Source organism: Lagopus leucura, unplaced genomic scaffold (assembly GCF_019238085.1).
Source record: "Lagopus leucura isolate 7727_CA_CO unplaced genomic scaffold, USGS_WTPT01 Super-Scaffold_100159, whole genome shotgun sequence".
NCBI lineage: Eukaryota > Metazoa > Chordata > Aves > Galliformes > Phasianidae > Lagopus > Lagopus leucura.
This window is the reverse complement of record NW_024962335.1, coordinates 8,072,855-8,092,309: the sequence shown is the minus strand read 5'-3', so window position 1 is coordinate 8,092,309 and position 19,455 is coordinate 8,072,855. Positions and strand designations below refer to the sequence as shown.

General features: G+C 33.9%; 1 protein-coding gene across 1 annotated transcript in view; it reads right to left on the bottom strand.

Annotated features, from left to right (window-relative positions):
• CFAP54 (cilia and flagella associated protein 54) overlaps positions 1-19,455 on the bottom strand; it is a 105,531-nt gene that overhangs the window by 15,585 nt on the left and 70,491 nt on the right. Inside the window, exons 47-60 of the mRNA XM_042889930.1 lie at positions 18,300-18,386; positions 17,236-17,358; positions 15,638-15,691; positions 14,338-14,542; positions 13,987-14,081; positions 12,468-12,637; positions 7,985-8,087; positions 6,584-6,722; positions 5,580-5,737; positions 5,194-5,379; positions 4,171-4,297; positions 3,491-3,646; positions 2,192-2,300; positions 269-374 (exon numbers count right to left, since the gene is read on the bottom strand). Coding sequence (XP_042745864.1) covers positions 269-374; positions 2,192-2,300; positions 3,491-3,646; positions 4,171-4,297; positions 5,194-5,379; positions 5,580-5,737; positions 6,584-6,722; positions 7,985-8,087; positions 12,468-12,637; positions 13,987-14,081; positions 14,338-14,542; positions 15,638-15,691; positions 17,236-17,358; positions 18,300-18,386 — 1,818 coding nt within the window. The remainder of the gene's footprint in view (positions 1-268; positions 375-2,191; positions 2,301-3,490; positions 3,647-4,170; positions 4,298-5,193; positions 5,380-5,579; positions 5,738-6,583; positions 6,723-7,984; positions 8,088-12,467; positions 12,638-13,986; positions 14,082-14,337; positions 14,543-15,637; positions 15,692-17,235; positions 17,359-18,299; positions 18,387-19,455) is intronic.

The window sequence follows — 19,455 nt, the reverse complement described above, 5'->3', positions numbered from 1 at the left end:
ACTTGGTTCTGTTTCTTCCCATTTTATAACAAAAAAAAAAAAGCTTAAAATGTTATCATATTCAGTAAAAAATGACAAATCACAGCAGACATTATGTAATTCTACTCCTGTACTGTGTGATTTTTTCATGTGGTTTTTCTAGTAGGATTTTCATACCAGTACTATTTACAGGTCACGCTAAGTAATAGCTTGGCAAGATGAATGGTGCTCTAACAGAAAGATGCTTCCTGCTTTGAAGATGCCATTACGCAAAAGACAGAAAACATACCTCTGATTTTGAAGCTACCATCTTTTCTCTTTGTGACAAATTCTCATTATTCGTGGCAAAATGCAAATATAACAGTGCTATTTCAAGGTATGATCTTCTGATTAGCCTGTAAGAGACAACACACAAGTTAATCAGTGTTACTACAAAAGAAAGTGTTATGATGGTAAGACTTGCCAGGCAGCATCACCGTATAAATCATTTATCCTTTCAGAGAGCCAAGTAGTTTGCTTTGAAGTCTCAGTGAGTCTAAAACATCCCTACAGTATGCTTAACATATAACACAATGGTTTATGAGTTTGACAAATAAAATTTGTGCCACGAGCAACAAGCAGTCAACAAAGGTTTAGTAAGAAAACTGTAATTCTAAAAGCGATCTTTCAGTATAGAACCAACAAACGTTGCTCTTCCTTCCTCAAGTCAAGGCATATATCTGTTGTCATGGTTTCCTTGACATGTGTATGGCAGAATTTGGATATGGGTCTTCAGTGAACCCATAAAAAATCCTTCTCTCTTCCAAGAACCAGCAAAAACACTAAGGGTGACCAAAATAATCTTTGGACTCAATGAGCAACCTTCTTAGTTCCAAGTTCTACACCAGAATATTCTACATCTTCAGACAAACTGTCCTTATCAGCTCCTTCCACTACTTCTTTCTCCTTTGTTCACTTTTACAGTAGTATCATAAACCAGGCCAAAATAAGTGTAACTGCAGAACTTCTTCTACATTTATATTCACTGGATGTTTCTAAGTCTTTTTTATGTAGATTCCTCCCAGCACTGCAGAACTCTGCAGATTTCCCCTAAGAATTGGCTTCCCTCTTACCAACAAACTCCTGCACATGCAGTTACTCTTTTGGACAGTCGTATTGCATAGAGTTGCTGCTGAGACAGTCCCATAAATTCCAGTTGGTGTGACTTGTTGAAGCAAAATATGAAAGTCACAGAATGATGTACAGTTCAGGAAGAAGAAAAGTGTGAAAAAGACAAGTTCTGCACTTGGTTGGCCACGATTTAGTTAACTTTCTTGTCTCACTAATTAAAAAAAAGTATTTCAGGCATGAAGACATGACAATTTCATAGATATCTGAGGGCTTATATGAAGATGATTGGGATGTTTAGTTATCCAAAATAAAGACAGTCAGGGTCCATTGATGCTGCTGTACAGACTTTTAGAAAGACTGTAGCAAATTAAGTAAGAGTGCAGCAAATTAAACTTGGAAAAAATCACCACAGCCCTTTTCTCTACCATTCTCTATCACGCTGATGGCTTGTAGAGGATTTCACCTTGCTACTGCTCCAGTGTTCAGAGTTCTGGTTCATTAACGTAACTAACAGAATACCCACACAATCAAGATAAATTGCTGTCTTTACACTGTCTGTAAACATACATGGCATATTATTCATTAAGACTGGTCAAGAATTTAAAAAAAACACTAAAGTCCAATATGTCAGAGTTGCTTGAAAGAATTTATTGGCTGGCTTGCCTCAGTTCTTCAGGCATCTTCTATGCAGATAACTAATGCCAAAGTCACTGTCCTGATATCTGTTACAAACACATTTTCTACACTCCTTCTGCCTCTGTTCTGCCTTTTTCTGGCTGCTAACCTTTTCAAGCTGGATTTCTATTATCTGGAAGAGGGCAGACCACAGCTCATCTTCTGAAATATGAATAAAACTCCTCTTTACCTATCACTGTCTCTGTTCTTGAGAGCGGGAAAGAAATTTGGAAATAAAAGCAAAACCCATAGCTTCATATACTCAAAAATATGTTTTAAAATTGTCTTCACATTTGTTTTAAGTAAAAGAATGAATATACTGTAGCTCTACGCTACAACATTAAAGAAAACAGGCCAAAACCACAAGAAATCCAACATCAAATCTTAGTAAAAGGTCATATTTTGATATTTATATACATTTTCTTACTCAAAGTTTTGATCGTGTTCCTGGCTCAGTTTTATAGCTTCCACCAGGGTTTCAACAGCTCGATATGACTTGTTATTGCCTGCTTTGGTTATCTGGCATTCCACCTTACCTAAGAAAGAAATATAGAAAGCTAGTTTGCAAGATTTTACTGGTTTTTGTTTGTTTGTTTGTTTTCTGTAAGATCTAAGCTGCTTGCCTCCTAGGAAAATTCAACAATGGATTGCATTATGATTTTTCTTCCAATAAGCAAAATCCTTTCCAGATTTTTTTAATGTTATGCACAAATCCTGTATTAGAAGTTATTTCATAAAGTAGCTAAAATAATCAATCTGTGGAACCATAATGACACCTAATATGTAGCAACCTTAACCAGAAGATCATTGTACATCGTGGGGTTAGAGATCCACGTAACAGTCATTGTGTAGGCCTGTACATGGCCAGAAGGATGTCCCCTGGCCACAGGATGAATTTAGCCAGTCAGAACAAAGAGAGCCTGTCAGCATCACTTTTTTCCCCACCAGTGATTATCCCACCTGCAGACTCTTGCCTTTTTGTAAAATTGTAGCAAAATTTAAGTGAAAGTTCTTTTGTTTGACAGTAGAAACAATGAATATAATTGTTTTCTTTTAAGAAAATCTTTTAACTGTTCCAAAAGACAAGAATTAGACAATCCTTTCACTGACAGGATGTTTATGGTGTACCACACCTAGACCGAAGGCCCACTCAGTAACGAACAACTTGGGATTCTCAGCAAGTGAATGGATGTAAGCTAATTTGCACTATCCTCATCTTTATAGTGTTAACTCTTGCAAATGGCATTTTAAGTGTTACTTCATAGAGTTTGAGTGCCTTTCTGGCAAGGGTCCTAACAAACCAGCTCTTCATGGTGCAAAACATAATGCCAGTGAAGTCCAAATGCATGCAGACATTGTGTAACTCGTTAGCTTTGTTAAGTCATTTAGAAATACTATATTAAGCTCTCATCTTCTTTACTTCAGACTGATGCAAATAAGCTAATTAGCTTTCTACAGTGTCTTAAACCTCATCAGCTATGCCCTTTGATCCCTGATAACACAGAGATGGGAAAAGTTCTACTGCAGTTTTGAAATTATTCATTGCATAATGCACCTTGTATTATGCTATCATGATATGAAACACAGAAAAGAAATCTGCAATTACAGGGATACGTATCCACACCTGTTCTATTTTGACAGGAAAACACCTTCCATTTAGGAAAGCCCACAAGTATAAAATTATCACAGAAATGCTTTCATGACGAACAAACAGGATTTTATTTACCTATCTGAAAAAGAAGTTGAGCTTCCATATCTAATGCTTTTGTTGCAGATGCTCTGCAGAGCTTCAGTGCTGTTTCTAAATGTTTGAGAGCATGTAACCATTGCAGCGGATCTTCTCTTTCAGGTGTGCAAGCTACTCTTTCAGCTAATGTGTTTCCTAAGGAAAAACAAATAGACATCTCTTAGTAAATGATTTAATAAAAAAACAACTTATGCAAAACAAAGTTAATTTCCTAGAACAAATACTGTTACATATTTGCCATTACAATCCAATTCTCAAAAATCTTACTAATTGATAAATCAGATAAACTGATTAATGGACATAGATATGGAAGTATCATACTATTTCACTACTTCACAAGGCTAATAAGATTTACTTAGACAATTCAAAATGATTTTAGGCTACACAAATCATATCTATCACAAATGATCTGTAAGGACTGGCAGTAGGCCACTTCCTACCACTGCTTCACCTGACAGTTGCAGGCAGAACCCACCCCTCTGTGAGCATTAACAAATTCCAAAATTCCTTATCTACTAACCAGATCCAAAGGCTTCTCTGAAATAATTGGTTCCTTATCTTTACTTCTGACATATCAGCTTATCTTATCTGCTGATGTATAAAATATGAATGAATGAAAAATATATATATATATATTAATGAACTGCATTTTTTCTTACCAATTCTCATTTTGACTTGGGCCAGAAGGTTTATATAGGGCAAGTAGATATTTTTTGCAGGTAGGACAAGGCAGGTCATTGTACTGTCTTCTATCTGCTGTTCAATATATTCTCCGCAAAAAAAAATCTATGAAAAGAGCGTGTTTTGTAAAACTGAGTTACAGATAGCAAATTAAATCCTTTGAAGAAGTAGGTTAGGTACTTGTAAAACCCTAGAACTCAAGAGTTTCTTATAAAAGAGCACTAGAAGATGGTCTGATGTTCTTGAACTCCTTTACTTCAATTTGTGATTGTCTTCTTTGCAGAGAAGTTTGGTATCAAACGGAGAATTTCAATGAACTCTTAATCAGATTTATTAACACCATTTTGGTTTCTAAGAGCAAATTCACTCAAAACAAGTTGTCTTTAAGAAGCAGAACTCCCAAGTAACCTTATTATTAGAAAGAAGCTGTTATGTCTCTGGAAAGAAATCTGACATTCAACAAAAGCCAGAAGCCAGAAAGGAAAAATAACGTACCTACGGACCAGTCAAACTTTTCATTGATAAAAATAAAGCAATGGGGAACGCATTATAAATTACTAAGTCCGTAAGGATTTTCTAAGTCAGATGAGTCTAAGTTAAGGAATAAAGCTAAATTCTTAAACTTCAGTGCTCAGAAGTAAGGAATTTTATGAGATGTACATTTTCCCTGGGGTGCTCAGCATAATGTATCCCTCAGATTCAAGTGGGAAAACAGCCTTCAGCACCTCTGAAAAATGAAACTCCCTATTTCGGTTTTCACATATGAATATACATTTTCAAGTATTCAGGGCTTTTTAAACCACAAAAATATCAGATTACTTAGGACCATGAATACAAAAGATGAGTATACAAAATAAGCTTGGCAAGGTGAATTAGTTCTTTATAGTACATAATCTTGGGAAAATTCCCAATTAATAGGAATAGCCCTTTAAATAAATTATTAGAAGAGTTACCAGAATCATTGTAACAATTTGCAAATGCTTTAAAAATTGTATACTCACTTCTTTCAAGGTGATTTCATGTGCCAAATTTAGTAAGTTTAATGGTTCCACTGCAGAAGAACAATTTTCCATATTCTCTATTGTTCGCAGTGCTAGCACATCTGTCATCAGAAGCATACTTTTCACAAGAGTCAAAGAAGCTGGAGGAGAAATAAATTTATCCTCTCGGAGTAAACTGATGATATTCTGTTTGGACATAGATAACAAAAACCAATGTAGTTACTACTTTTGGTGTCTCTTTATGAGGACAAATCACACAAAGTGGAAAAAAAAATTTACTGTAGAATCACTATTTCAAGCTTATTTAATGCTGGCATCAGCTGTTCTGACTCTACAAAAAAAAAAGTATCAAAGAAAAGCCAACAGTTTCTCCTTTGTGCTCAAACCTGCAAAAGAAGTTCAATATCAGCTGTGGGACATCCTTCTTGCAGGTCAAGAATTGCTGCTTGCACCATCATTTCAGCCTGAGTCTCAATATCACCAAAGGCTTCTGCCTCTAATATTACTTCTTTTATAATACTTTTGCGTTCAGCCACATGATTTTCTAAAATAAGGAAATATGTGATTAGTAAAATGTAACAGAAATGACCACGTTATCTTCTTCCATTTTAACAAGTTGATTCTTCTCTAAAAATTTACAGGAAATCTGAAAATACAGATTTCACATTTTCGACTTCATAAATTTTGTGCCAAATTTGCTCTCAGAAAAGAAGAGAAAAATTACAGTGTTTAAATCATACATTCTTTAAATTCGTCCAAATGCATTTCTAATATGTAAGTCACCAGCATTAATAATTAGATTTTGCAGAGTAGATGTCATATTCAAAAATCTGATCTTAGTTAGCATTCCAAAATAGTATCACAGAAGAGATTAATATAAAAGTTTGTCTGCAGACCTGGACTGTGATTCTGATACTAGAGTGAGCTTCAGAGTTTATACTGTTTATAGAACTAAGTAGGAAAAACTTTTTCTTTCATCGTCAAACAAATCTTTAAATGTACTTCATAGGATCTCATTTAAAACCTTAAAAAGGATCTAGAACATGATATGTTCATTTATAGGCAAAATAAAAAGTGGGAAAAAAAGCTTTTGTATTTTTAAGGCTAGTGGCTTGTATTTTTAAAATAGATGTAACTATTTAATTTCACTTTTAATTACACTTGAAACTTTTTACTACATGATTATCAAAAGATAATAAACACCAATGTAATGTTTTGTGTTTTCAATGCTCTGAGGAGAGATTATATTCAGAAATACAGTACAGTATCCTTGCTGCTCTGGGTGAATTTATTACAAATAATTGCACAGGACTGTTAGTATTTTTATTTATGAGAAATAATTGAGTCTTCCCATTATACTCCAAAAGTCTAGATCAAAAAAGGGTGATACCTTCCTTATCACCAACACCAGGTAGCTGTGTTGCTAGTGCAGTCACTAACATTTTACGACACCTTAGCCACAGATGTATATTCAGATGATCTTCTGCTATAGAACTGCGAGGCTGTTGAGCATCTTCAACACAAGAATCCTAATAATAAAATAATAATAAAAGCAAGAGAAATGCTAATTATGGAATCAATTGCTTTACTACAAACAAAGCAACAGGACAATATCAGTTTAAAATAAATCAAGTTAATGCAAATATATCAAACACAGATTCATAATCGTAACAAAAATTTTATTTGAAGAATAGATACTGTTAGTTGCTTGTTTTTTATATATATAGGAAGAGATTTAAATTAAATTCTATGAAAAAATTGAAGCATTAACTAATTAAACCAGTTTTTATGGAAGTGTGCATAAATATATACTACGTGTAAGTGAAAAAAACTGAAGCACCACATGATGAGCAGCTCATGGAGAATAATTCCAAGACTCTGGACTTTGCTGATATGAAGAAGAAACCATTGCACTGAACTCTGAGGTACAGAATGGCCTACTGTAACTGTTTAGTGCGGCAATATTGAGTTCTGGCACATAAATAAAGATTAAAAACAAATTTCTAGTCTTTGATTTCTAGTTCGAAGCATTTCTAGTGATTGGAAACAAACACCAATTTAATGTAGTATTGGAAACACCTAGTAGAATTCTCAGCTCAGCTCCCTGTGCCATCTTCACATACTATAAACAGTCTTTTTATTACTAAAGCTCTGCAGTCCACAGCTAAGATTTGCTTCAGATTTGCTCCAGAAAGCAATAAAATGGCACTTGCTCTGTTCATAGGATTCTATTTGCCTTATTGTGCAAATGTAAATGTGTGGCGTATGATGAATAGATTTTGCACACTGGTTTCCCAAAGCATAGGTCAGAATCCTTCCATGCTAGCCAACAGAATTTCACTGATACGTTGCTAAATTTGGAATACAGCAATGATGAGAAGTATTCTGTTTGCCTCTTAAATTAGAGAATACTCTGGAAGGTTTTCAATTAAAAAAAAAAAAATCCATAAACTATTTCAATTGAATTGTACACCTGCTACCTATTTTTCCACTTTGTATCTTGGTTTTTTTTATAAAATAAAAGGAGATTTTCAATGCTGGCACATGAAACTATTCATATAAAGAATGTAATTCCTAGCCACATACAACAGAAATGGTGATTATAGAGATATGTTGAATATAGTACAGGTAATCAAGCAATTGAAGCACATCATATATCATTTTCTCCCCAAAATAACAGCAACCATGTGATATAGGTGGCTACTGTGCTCCAACATTCTGAAAATCTCCCAACACTTAATACAATATTTCATATAACAAAAAACAGCATAAATACTAAATCCACACATACCAAACTCTCCCTTTTATCCTTTTTTTCTTGAAAACTTGTTGCTGTCATCCTAAAAATATCTGCATCTTGGAGAAGTCGAATTGCAGAGAAAGCCAAAGCAACACTATGAGACAGAAGAATATTATTAAAATCCACTCACTATACTTATCATTATGTTTTCATTATAATAGATATTTCACTTCTGACTCAATCAGAGCTATTTATAAGCAGTTATCAATTTTTGCTTCATTTGAACATAAAACTTGCATTAAAAGCATATTTTGAATTTGTATGAAAGTGAGAAAAGAGTAGGAAGAGAAATTGTGTTGCCAAGAGCAGATATAACCTGATAGCAATGGGTAAGTTAAGAAATACAATCTTCTGTTGGAGCAATTAAAATTTAACTCCAACCTAAATTTCAGTTCTCCGTGTCTATCTCCAGGGATAGGCTTTCAGAAATTAACAGATGTAAAAATAATAAAAATTATAAACCGCGAGAGTTTTCCAGACTACATGATTTTCCTTTTGTTACATCCCCACAACTAAATAATCACAGGATTTCAGTAAACACCATCTATCAAAACTTGGACAAGGTGCCATTCTGGGATAACCTCACCAGAAAGCAATCATGTGATACTGACTCTGAGTTCCCACTGCCCCATCACAAATCCTTTTCTGGAGCTCTCCAAACAGCATCTTGAACGATACAGGCATTACTAGGACTACTGCAGCAATTAGGTGAACCTCACATGACTCCAAAAAGTTATGACTTGGGATGTCAATATATTGCCAGTTTTCTTAAAATACGTACTGCCATGCTTTTATCCATTTTCACAGTTTGTTTTTTTTTAAGTGTTCAGATACACTTTTCAACTTTTATGACATCTATGAAAATGTAATGCTATAACAGTAGACTTGGTGAATAAAATTATTTTCAGGATACAAAGACATTTGCAAAACCAACATAATGAGAAGGTCTTTTGCACAGGGCTTTTTCCCAAAGAAAATGCTGCTCCAAATATTCTGAGACTGAAAAAAACCAGCAGTCTAACAGTATTAACTTTCCATCTGTAATTGTACATTTTCTCCTGAATCTGTATCTCCTCTTTTCTTGTTTTGCAATGCTACTTATTCTTCACCCACTGAAACATTCTCCTAATAATGCAAAAGTACTTGGGGGTATCTCTAGGTCACCTCAAAGATTTCTCAGTTAACTGATAAAGATGTATAACCACAATTCAAATCTATGCTAAAGTCTCTACATAGAGAATTTTACATACAGAGACTCTATACAGAGACTGGCTGCTATAAAGCAAAAGAAAAAATAATTTATGAATGCCTTCAGGTCTTCTTACTTACACCACCAGGGTAGTATAAAGAGCTTATAATGCAAGAAGGATTCGGATTGTCTGAACGTATTGCTTTTGAGAAGCATTAGATTAATTGCTATAAAGGCAAAGTTCTTGATTCATGAATGAAGAGTTCACTACTCTGAAATTACTCACATTGTTGTGCCAACATGTATGTGACCAGAGGATATATAAGCTCCAGAGGGTATTCAGAAGCCCTCCTGCCATTTCTAATTCTATCCTGCTTCTTGTTTTTGTGATGCAGAATCAGATGGATTACACCAAATCACCACAAATAGGCCCAAAAGTAGTGAGAACCACAACTGTTACAATCTTGTCTTTCAGCTTTCAGAATTCAGTTCTTATGAATCTCCTTCATCATCCTTTTACGTCAGTTTTATTCAATGAAGTGAAACTAGAATAAATCAGTGTTGAATTTGATGACAAAAGCAAAATGAATACTATGGATATTGCAATGAAATATCCCAGATGCTTCTCTTTCTTTTTATTAAGAAGAGTTTCCTCCTGAAACCAGACATCAAAGTTAAAATTATGGCAAAAACTGACATTATTCAAAATGTTTTTTGAGGTGCTATGGCTAACTTTTCTCATATAAGATGGAGAAGGTGCAGCACTCAAAAGTATATACAAGCTTTTAAGAAATATTAACCTACCTTCCCAGGCCCCATGGCCCTCAGTTAACTGTGTTGTCAACACTCAGCAATTTTGAAAATGAAGTGATTTCTTTAATGCTTACATACAAATTTCAATGTTAAAATGTAGGCCACAAGACCAAGACTTCATTTACACACTCTTTTAAGCAGTAGTTTATTCACATAAACAGACAAGTACATATTTAGATAATTAGAAACCTCACAAACCTGGGGGAGATACTGTATAGGTATTCTCACTGAGGCCAAATATTCTTATACATACAGTTATACTGAGGGATTAATTTTTTGCAAGGCAGTGGCTATAATGTAGAAGTTTCCCATGATGAAATTTTTGTGACCCTCTTCTGCTGCCAACAACAGTGATGTGTCTATATATTTCCCCTGACAAAATACACATCCTGTCATCAGCCAACTCAGAAAGTGGCAAGATGATCAAAATAGGAAAGTACAGCTGACTGTATCAATTTCACCACTAAATCATTTCACCAAAGGAAAAAAAAAAGATGAATTTCTGTAATATCATGCAAAGTTTGATTTCTAGGCTGGCAGGCAGGAAACATTTAGCTGTCCAAAGGAATGTTTCATTTCTATCTGAGGCAGATAGATCAGCAGTTTCCATGGAAGGCATTGCAATGAAGTTGTAAAATAGTGTAAAAAAAAATAACAACAACAAAAAAACCTCTTGCTTTGTCTGTAGGTTGTTGGGTTCTTCGTCTCTGCTATCTGACCACTGTCAATATATAAGGCCCATTAAACAGCCTTCAAAAATTTGCGAGCCCTAAAAAAAATTGTCCATAAAATGCTTCACATTTATTGGAATCACTGATACTGTGAAAAAGTGTCTTCAATCTTAGGCAAGTTACAAGCCAGGAGGGAAACTACACTGCAGTATATAACTACATGTCAAAAAGAAGGGAGCCAATTTAGCAGGGTTAGTATGCTAGAGCCAGTGTTCTATTAACACAAATTTTTAACAAGCCTAGTATCAAGATAAGCCAGGATTATTCACAAAATATTGCATAAATCTGTGCACTGGTCCTTAGTTGCTAATATGAAAACTTTATAAAATCCACATTCAAAAACATGATGAGACCACTGTCCAGTGATTTGTTGTTTTCTCTTTGACAAATGGCAAACTAATATAATTCAAAGAGCACTCAAATAGATTAATATTTCATGGTGAGGAATGTAGAAATGCCTACAATAGCCTACAAGCTCTTACTTCTCATCTTCACTAATGACCTTCCTAGCTTTGATATAAATTATTGTCGTCCTAATTTGTGAACTTTAAGGAGACCTCTAGGTTTTAAAATAATGTAACAGAAATTCAGGTGATAGATCGGGCAGCAGAACTATTTTACTGCTTTCGTTTTAGTACTCCATACAGCACTCTGAAGCTCCTGTCCTCATTAATGTTTTTTATTGCTATAACATAACAGCTAAAAAGGAACTGTGCTATTTAAAAGCTATGTGATTTGAAGCTATGTTTATTTGTCTAAGATAGCTGGGTGAAGGAAAGTAGTTTGCCTTTGACGTAGCAGAAAACTTTTTTTTAATTGGGCATAAAGGGAAAAAAAAACCCTTTGAGATTGATTGGCCACCTGAAAAATCTGCAGCTTCAGCAAGACTGTTGCAGGAATCCTCACGATGAGAGTATTCTAACAATAAAAGGAAACATTAATTTGCTTTTTGGCTGGTGCTCACTGTAATGTAGGATTTTATGTAATAATTTTGGTCTTGTTTAGTCAGACTAGACCTAACGAAAGTGACAAACAGGGATTACTTTCTATCTAAACTCAGTGCAGCCTGACAAGTAAGAGTGCTATGCCTCTATAAGCTGTTTGTATCCTCAAAGAGTTTTTACTTTAATAAAAAATGCCCAGAAGGAGCACGTCACTACTAAAAATGATGTATTTTTAAAGTATTATCCTTTTATACAAATTAAAATTAAAATTACAACTATACTAAGCAGAAGAATCCTCCTAGACGAAAGATCAAAACAATGGTCAGATTCAACATCTGTAAGCAGTTAATATATTTATGTATGTTCCGTATATTTAAAGAACAGCAAAAGAACTGTAGTTTCTTGAAGTTCTCCACAATAATTGAAAACCTCAGAACACTTTAAAATCATAAAAAATGCAAGACCTAACAAATTCAGACTCCAAAGAAAAACTGTAACTTTTTCTTTGATTTTGTACAAAACTGTATCACAAAAACACCTCACAGAGAAATCACAGGCTTATATCTGATGACCTTTAAAAAAGTAAGATAAAGCAAAAATGAAAAATAAAATATCAGTATAAATTATATTTGTGTGTGCAATAATGGGCTTTCTATGGTTAGCTACTAAAATTTAGAAAATTAGTGTAACTTTGTAGACAGAAAGGTTTTAAAGATGAAGTTGCTAGATTTTCATTTATTCAGTTAGTTTACATAAGCAAGGCTGTATAACACACAGTTGTTCATAAGGGTATTTACCTGAAAGCTGCTCGGTGCCACTGCTGAGAAATAGCTGCAAGCTGAAGTTTGGCTTCAATAAGAACCTCTAAATCTTCTGCAGAACACAGAGATATCTTCCCATCATACTTGTCCTGTATGTTCTGCACAAGATGGTTAAGACTTTCTTCAGCTTCTGTTAACAAAATTCCCTAGAGAAGAGCACAGCATTGTATAACTTCAAAAAAAAAATCCAAAACAGTTCTTAAAAAGTATTCTATTCCATTATAGTCTACCACCACTACACCCTGGAACAAACCAACATTAAGACAACGTCCTTTTTCTATAAGTAGCTAGGGTTTGTAATTTTGATTTTACAGATTTATAGGTTCTAATTGCTGAAAATAGCAACATCTTAACTGTGCCTGTAGTGTTTCAATTTATGATCAACTGCATTATATACCATAAGAGAATATTTTATAGCTTAACAGCAGTACTCAATAATTTCAATTTCTCTCATTATCTCATAGCTATACTTAATAATTTTATAGTGTACTTTTTACTTGCTTAGTAATTTTAAACAATAAAATACAATATTAAAATACAATATGAAAGACATTGCAAGACATATTACAGTCTTTTCCATCTGTACTCTGATCTTTGAGCACAGTACGTATCCTGAAATTTCAGCTGTAAGTTGCAGTCTTACAGACAGAGTTGTAAGAAGCTGGGAAAGCCAAGTCTAAAACAAAGTAAGCTTTAAATAAAAGCTCAATCATGGAACTTTCAGAAGAATTCTTTGGCTCTTTTTAGCAGATTTCTCTGATAAATTGAGAGCTTTACTGTAAGAGAAAGGATCAAATAATTAAAGAAAAATCAAGAGCCTAAGAAATATATTATACCTCTTAAATAAGCCTGATTCAAATTAATTTAACATTTCTATTGTAGTTACCTTCAAGATGCTATGTTCACATAATTTTAAAGCTATACTAAAACTTTTAAGTTTCTAATTCACAGCACGTAGCAACTGCCATTTAAAACCAATCCCCATTTCACCAGATGTATTTCACATACTACCCTGTTTGGAAGAATGGCTAAAAGCAGATACTTCTGAAGTGGAAAACCACTCTGAAAGAGGAATATGTCAGCTTTTGACTTCTCATGACGTGGATCTGCCAAGCATGAAAGTTACAATTTATCAACAAACAAACCACCTAAAAAAATAACTGACACAATTTTTCTCTAAATAAATTAATGGAGAGAGCAAGGTGAAAAATTTGAGACATTTCATATATGATAGAGAATTCATTTTCATTTATTTGTAGAGCATACTGCTCCATCAAAGTCTCTGACATGTTCTACAACTGCCACCTCTGAAAGGAGATAGTTTGTTCCTGAAAATCCATTCAGTCTCTACTCTTGTTGCTGAAACTGCCATACTGAGATCTGATTGTGAAAATACGGGCATCTATGTCATAAATTCAGATGCACTGAAAACATTAGTAATGTTTTAGAAACAATCTGATGTTTATTAAGCCATTTTCCTAGAAAAAAGAATTACCTTCAGCATGGTCATATTTAATTCAGCTTTACAGTTAATGAGCTGCATCACTGTGTCTCTTTGTTCCCGTCGTCTTGAGTTCTTCACAGCATCAACTGTCAAATGCATTTCAAATGAAATGTCATACAACAGAAGCAGAATCAAAGCTATATTTAGATATATTAGCTAATATTACTTGAAAGATCTTAATGTTTATTATTTCCATAAAGACTGATATGATCGGCAACAATTAACATGAATATTGTTTAAAATGTTTGACAGTTTAATGCATGTGCAATTGTTAAAAGTAAAAAAACAATGTTTGATAATTTGCAGAATAAATCCACTTTTTCACCACTCTTAAATTATTACCTTTTTCATTTGATGGTACAACTCCATCCATCTTGTTATCAACAGAATATATGCATTTTTCTACTTTTTCAGGTATATTATTTATTGTGTCAGAAAGGCAAATGATGAAATGCATTTTGGCTAAGATTAATTTATTCATAATTTGTTGGTCGCACAGTGGCACTACTGTTAAAGACAGACTCCAATTAAATATGTCCTCCAGTACCTTAAAAAAAAAAAATCAATAATTGTGATTATTTGAAATGACATGTTTTACATTTTCATTTTTCAAGGGATATTTTACTTCTAATACTAACCATGTGCATCAACAATTAATATGAGCAGCATTAGCAATGTGATCTTGGTCTTAGTCATAGTTGACGTTTTTCTTCCCAAGCTTAATTCTCTCCCTAGCACCTACTGCTCAGGCTATAGCTTCTGTGATCAATTTTCCCATAGAAGATGCATCTAACCCTTTGTTTGAGTTTTAGTTTTCTACATTGTCCATAGCACTCTTTTAGCTAAAGCTACAAAAAGCACATAGGTAAACTGTAGTTCATAAAACAAACTCAAAGGAAACTCTGCTACAACTTCCCCTAGCTAGAAAGGTGAGGCAAATAAAAAATGTTCATCATTCTATCTCGAGTTCACTACCCTCACTTTAGAATAATACATTTAGAAGTAGATAGTCTACAGAGCTTTGCAAAATCAGGAGACCGATAAGAACTGCATACAGACTGTGAAGTGTTCAAAATCTCAGGAAAAAGCACAATTGAGAAATGAATCTGAAACAAGTGAAATTGAAAGCTGTCAAGATAAACATTTTGTTTCTATCTTCTAATATCAACTGCTGTAAGAGACACATAACCTTGCTGTAAATAAGAGATGAAAGTGAAGGGAAAAAGCTGTTCTTTTTTCTATTTTATCAGTTTGGTTTTATGGTATGGCTTTTTTGCTGTTCCTGCTAACATCTACTTCTACCTGCTCAACAGATCTGTGACAAAGCAATTAAAAATGAAAAACAAAAAAAATCACCGATAAACATATAATTTTAATTAAAATGAGAATTAATTAGTTTTCAGATTCACCTTTTTCTTTCATCTCCAATCTAAATTAGGATAAGCCTATGAAGACAATTCAGAAGGTCAAACAACTGCTGTTCTTGGTATTTTGGTAGGATGAAAAATAGTTGCTACTTGTTGCAATGAAACTATTGAGGAGAATATATTTTCTGTTAACTTGTCTTTACCAAAATATGTTTTCCAAACCAAATCTATGTGTCCAGCATTAAAATTTTGGTACTTTCAGGTTATTTTTTTACCTGTAAATTTGTAAAACTCAGGAGAGATTTTGAGGAGTCAAAGTACAGTAAGCTCTGTAAAAATCAACAGAATAAAAAAATCAGTAATGTGTTACAATAGAAGTATGAAATAAGCATGTTAGCAGAGTAGCAGACAAGTATAATGCATTTCCAACTATTTTTTATGGCCCAGAAAATATCAATAATTGGTATCTATGGGCTTCACATTTCTGAACAACCTGAAACCAAGATCTACCCCTAAAGCTCCTATGACATTCACCAGGACTCTTCAATGTGAATAGAAAGAAGACAGAGAAGTAAACCAACAGAAGTCCTCTTCCAACAAAGATATTGGCCACCATTTGCCATATATGTTCTTCACATTCCTGAGTCCCAAAGCTAACTCCAGACTTAGCACATACCTTCACTGCTATTTAGCAGAACACAGAGCAGTGAATGTAATGAAAGGGCAAAGTACAGGTCAAGACAAACTGAAGACTTCCAACTCCTTTTGAGGGCTATAAAAACAACAGATATTCTTTGACTTATACACACTTTGTTTTCTGAATCCTAACCCTAATTCCAATCCCTGCTCAAAAACCCTTTACCTTTTCACTAATCTGTCTACAGAGGGGAAGGAAAAGATAGAAATGAAGATCATTTCCAGCCTTCATCCCAACTGAGAGTTCTACACACAACTGACACTTGTGTTTTATGTGAATTTTATTAATTCTTTCATAACATCTAACTCCAAATATAGCCTTATACTATCTCTGTCAATCCCTGAAAAGTGAACCCTTCTCCTCAGTCTGAGAGTCTTACAGAAGTCCAGCAAGAATTTCTACTTGAACCACATTGTAACAAGAGTCCTAATGCTGAACTTTTTCTGCTGTTTACCCAAGATTCGTTCATCTATGAATCCCATTAGAAAAATACAGGTGCCAAAATTAACCAGACCTCATTCCAATTCTGTAAGTTGTTAACACAATATCCAAATTTTAAGATGGTTCATGGAGTATTTTAATCGCATTAGCATCAGTAAGGATTAAATACATTCCTTACTGTAGCCACAAAGAAGGGAGTTTTGCAGAATGAATTCCAGACAGGGGGCTAATAACTTTGTATGGCTCAACTTTGTGAAAATGCAACAAAGCTTGTGCTTTAAGGAAAAAGACTGAGTTTCAGGTTTTTATCTTTTCTTGTAGTTTGTACAAAAGAATTATTGGTAAGTTCAAAAGGTCTGACTGCTTGTCAAATATATTAAATGTAAATATTTGACATCATAAACTTAGTTGTAATTTCCCCTATTAATTAGCTCAGACAGTTGGCTACTGTGAAAAAAAGATACTGCTGCTTTGTGCTCATTCTAGCCATTGCAAGGCTGCAGGATAAGGCCAGGCAGGCCACTGATCCCACTGCCCCATGTCACCCCAGGTTCCATCAGCCCCAGAGACCACAGGAGGACCAGGCACCAGCTCCACACAGTGCCCCAATGTCCTGTCCTGGCCTTGGTGATGGGAATTTTGCCATGCACCTTAAACGGGCTGAGAATCTTTATGTCTCTTTAATGAAGAGAATTGAAGTGTTATATTTCAGTGTTACATTTAACTGGTGTTTACCTTCGTTTCTTCTGTTTTTTTGTACCCTGCCGGTATTTTCCATGGGATTCTTTCTCCACAGTTAAGTAAATACAGTTCATGAAAGGCCTCTGTAAAAAATCCTATATCTGTAAGTACTTTAATCTGTGAAAAAACAGCAGAGGCTTGTGTTTAATAAAAAAAAATAAAATCTAGCCTTTTTTTTTTTTCCTTTACATGAAATATATTTATAGGTAATTTTCAAGAAGATTTGACAACTGAAATAGTGCGTGGATGGAGAATGTTCTGTAATGAAAAGAAATCTCTAAGCGAAAACTCAAATATGGGTCTTAAAAGAAAAATGAGGTAAAAAAATTCATAGCCTTCTTCAAAAACTCCTGAGAAAGGAAAAGATCTTAATTCATGCAGTTATAACGTTGAATCATAGTCCAAGATCAGCCACTTATTGCTGTTAATGTCACAGTACTCAGCTAGTCTCCCTAATCCACTTCAGCATTTCCTGAAAATACCTAAAAGCAATAATATTTTGACTCTTACAAGTTACATTCCTTAAAAAAAAGAGGGAAAAAAGTGAAAACATTAGTAAAATCATAAAAGTCTGTTCCTAGAAGTCTGACAACTGGGTTCCAGTATGAGACTAATAACAAATCTGAAAGTGAACATTATGAGTAAATAATTTATGTTTTGCACTTAGGACAACATAAGAGAACAACAGAAGAAGATAAAACATGAAACAATGAGTATGGATTTAAGAGAGAAAAGTCTTATATCTTTAATGTTAATATCTGCTAAATGGAAAGTAGAAAAATGATGGAACTATTTAGCACTTGCTGTAAGTCATCAATAACAAAACTCTAAATCGCTCTACATCCTACAAAAAATGAGAATATAAATATTATTCATTTAGAAAGTATTCCTATTCTGCAATCTGTTTTATTAAGAAATACTGAGGATCAGCTCCACTTTAAAGCACCATTTTTCACTTCTATATGAAGACGTATTTCATCAAATATATTTAACAAAGAAGTGAAAAGTTTATTTCAATTACAATGTGCCATGAAAAAAAAGAAAACTTCTTTGATTACCTTGAAGATTCTTCCTTCAATGCATTTAGCAGGGTCCTTACAAATCTCAGAAACAAAGTATTGGTATAATGTGAACAAAGGTAAAATCTGTAGGAAAATATTAGGTCATTTAGGTATGAATGGTATAAAGGGCTCAGTTACAGAAATGTATAGCACAAGTTTATATCACAAATACATTGATAATAAAGCAGTACTGCTTTCACTGCCACATACCAGGATGTCACCCCTATTTCCCTTACGCTGTATGAAGGATGAAGATTTTACAAAGCTTTTCAGCTGGCTATATACAACCCCTAATTGTTTAGCACTATGTTACATGAGATTCACAAAGTGCAATGTAAAGTTTCTCCAAAACTTCAGGTTTTTGTTTTTGTTTTGTTTTTTGATACTATTGGTGAGTAAACCTACTGGAAAGATACTGATATAAGGGGTTTCTAAAACTGTCTGCATATTGATGCCACAATTGTTTCCATATAAGCAGCAAAATGATGGTATGCTCTGAGCTTTAGAATATAAACACTATGGAGTCTAGCAATTGTCTAAGTGAAAATATATCAATTGTAAAATAAACTAGATGATGAGGAGTCTTTTTGACCAATTCATTTCTGTTTAATTACATGCTTTTATGAGGAAAAAATACATGAATGTTAAAAAAAAACTTTCTAATAAGCACACTGTGTAAAAGCTTTCAGAAGAGGCAAATCATAACATCCTTGTTACTTTCTTGTGAAATGTGCTTTTATTTTTTCATAGAATAGCTTTAGAATTTGGATTACAAGAGCTTCAGGCAAACATTTTAATTGTACCCATACTGTTTCTATCTGAAATTCCTAGTGCTTCTACAAAATTAGTCTTTGAAGTCCTTTTTTTTTCTTTTATAAAATTTTAATATTGATATATTATGATTTATGTCAAACCATCTCAGTGCTCATCATCCAAAACATTCCTACACATTAAACATTCAGTGGAAAAGAAGTTCTCATTCTGCTGAATTTGTTATTGCTTTGACTATAATCTATGGCCTGGATCTATAATCTGCCAGAGCAAGCGCAACAAGTACCAAAAATGCAAGCAGTCAAATTAAGTATCCCTGCCTCCAGGTAACTGTTTGTTCCTTGATCTCCCATAGTGAGGGCAAGTTAGATAAAGATGACTA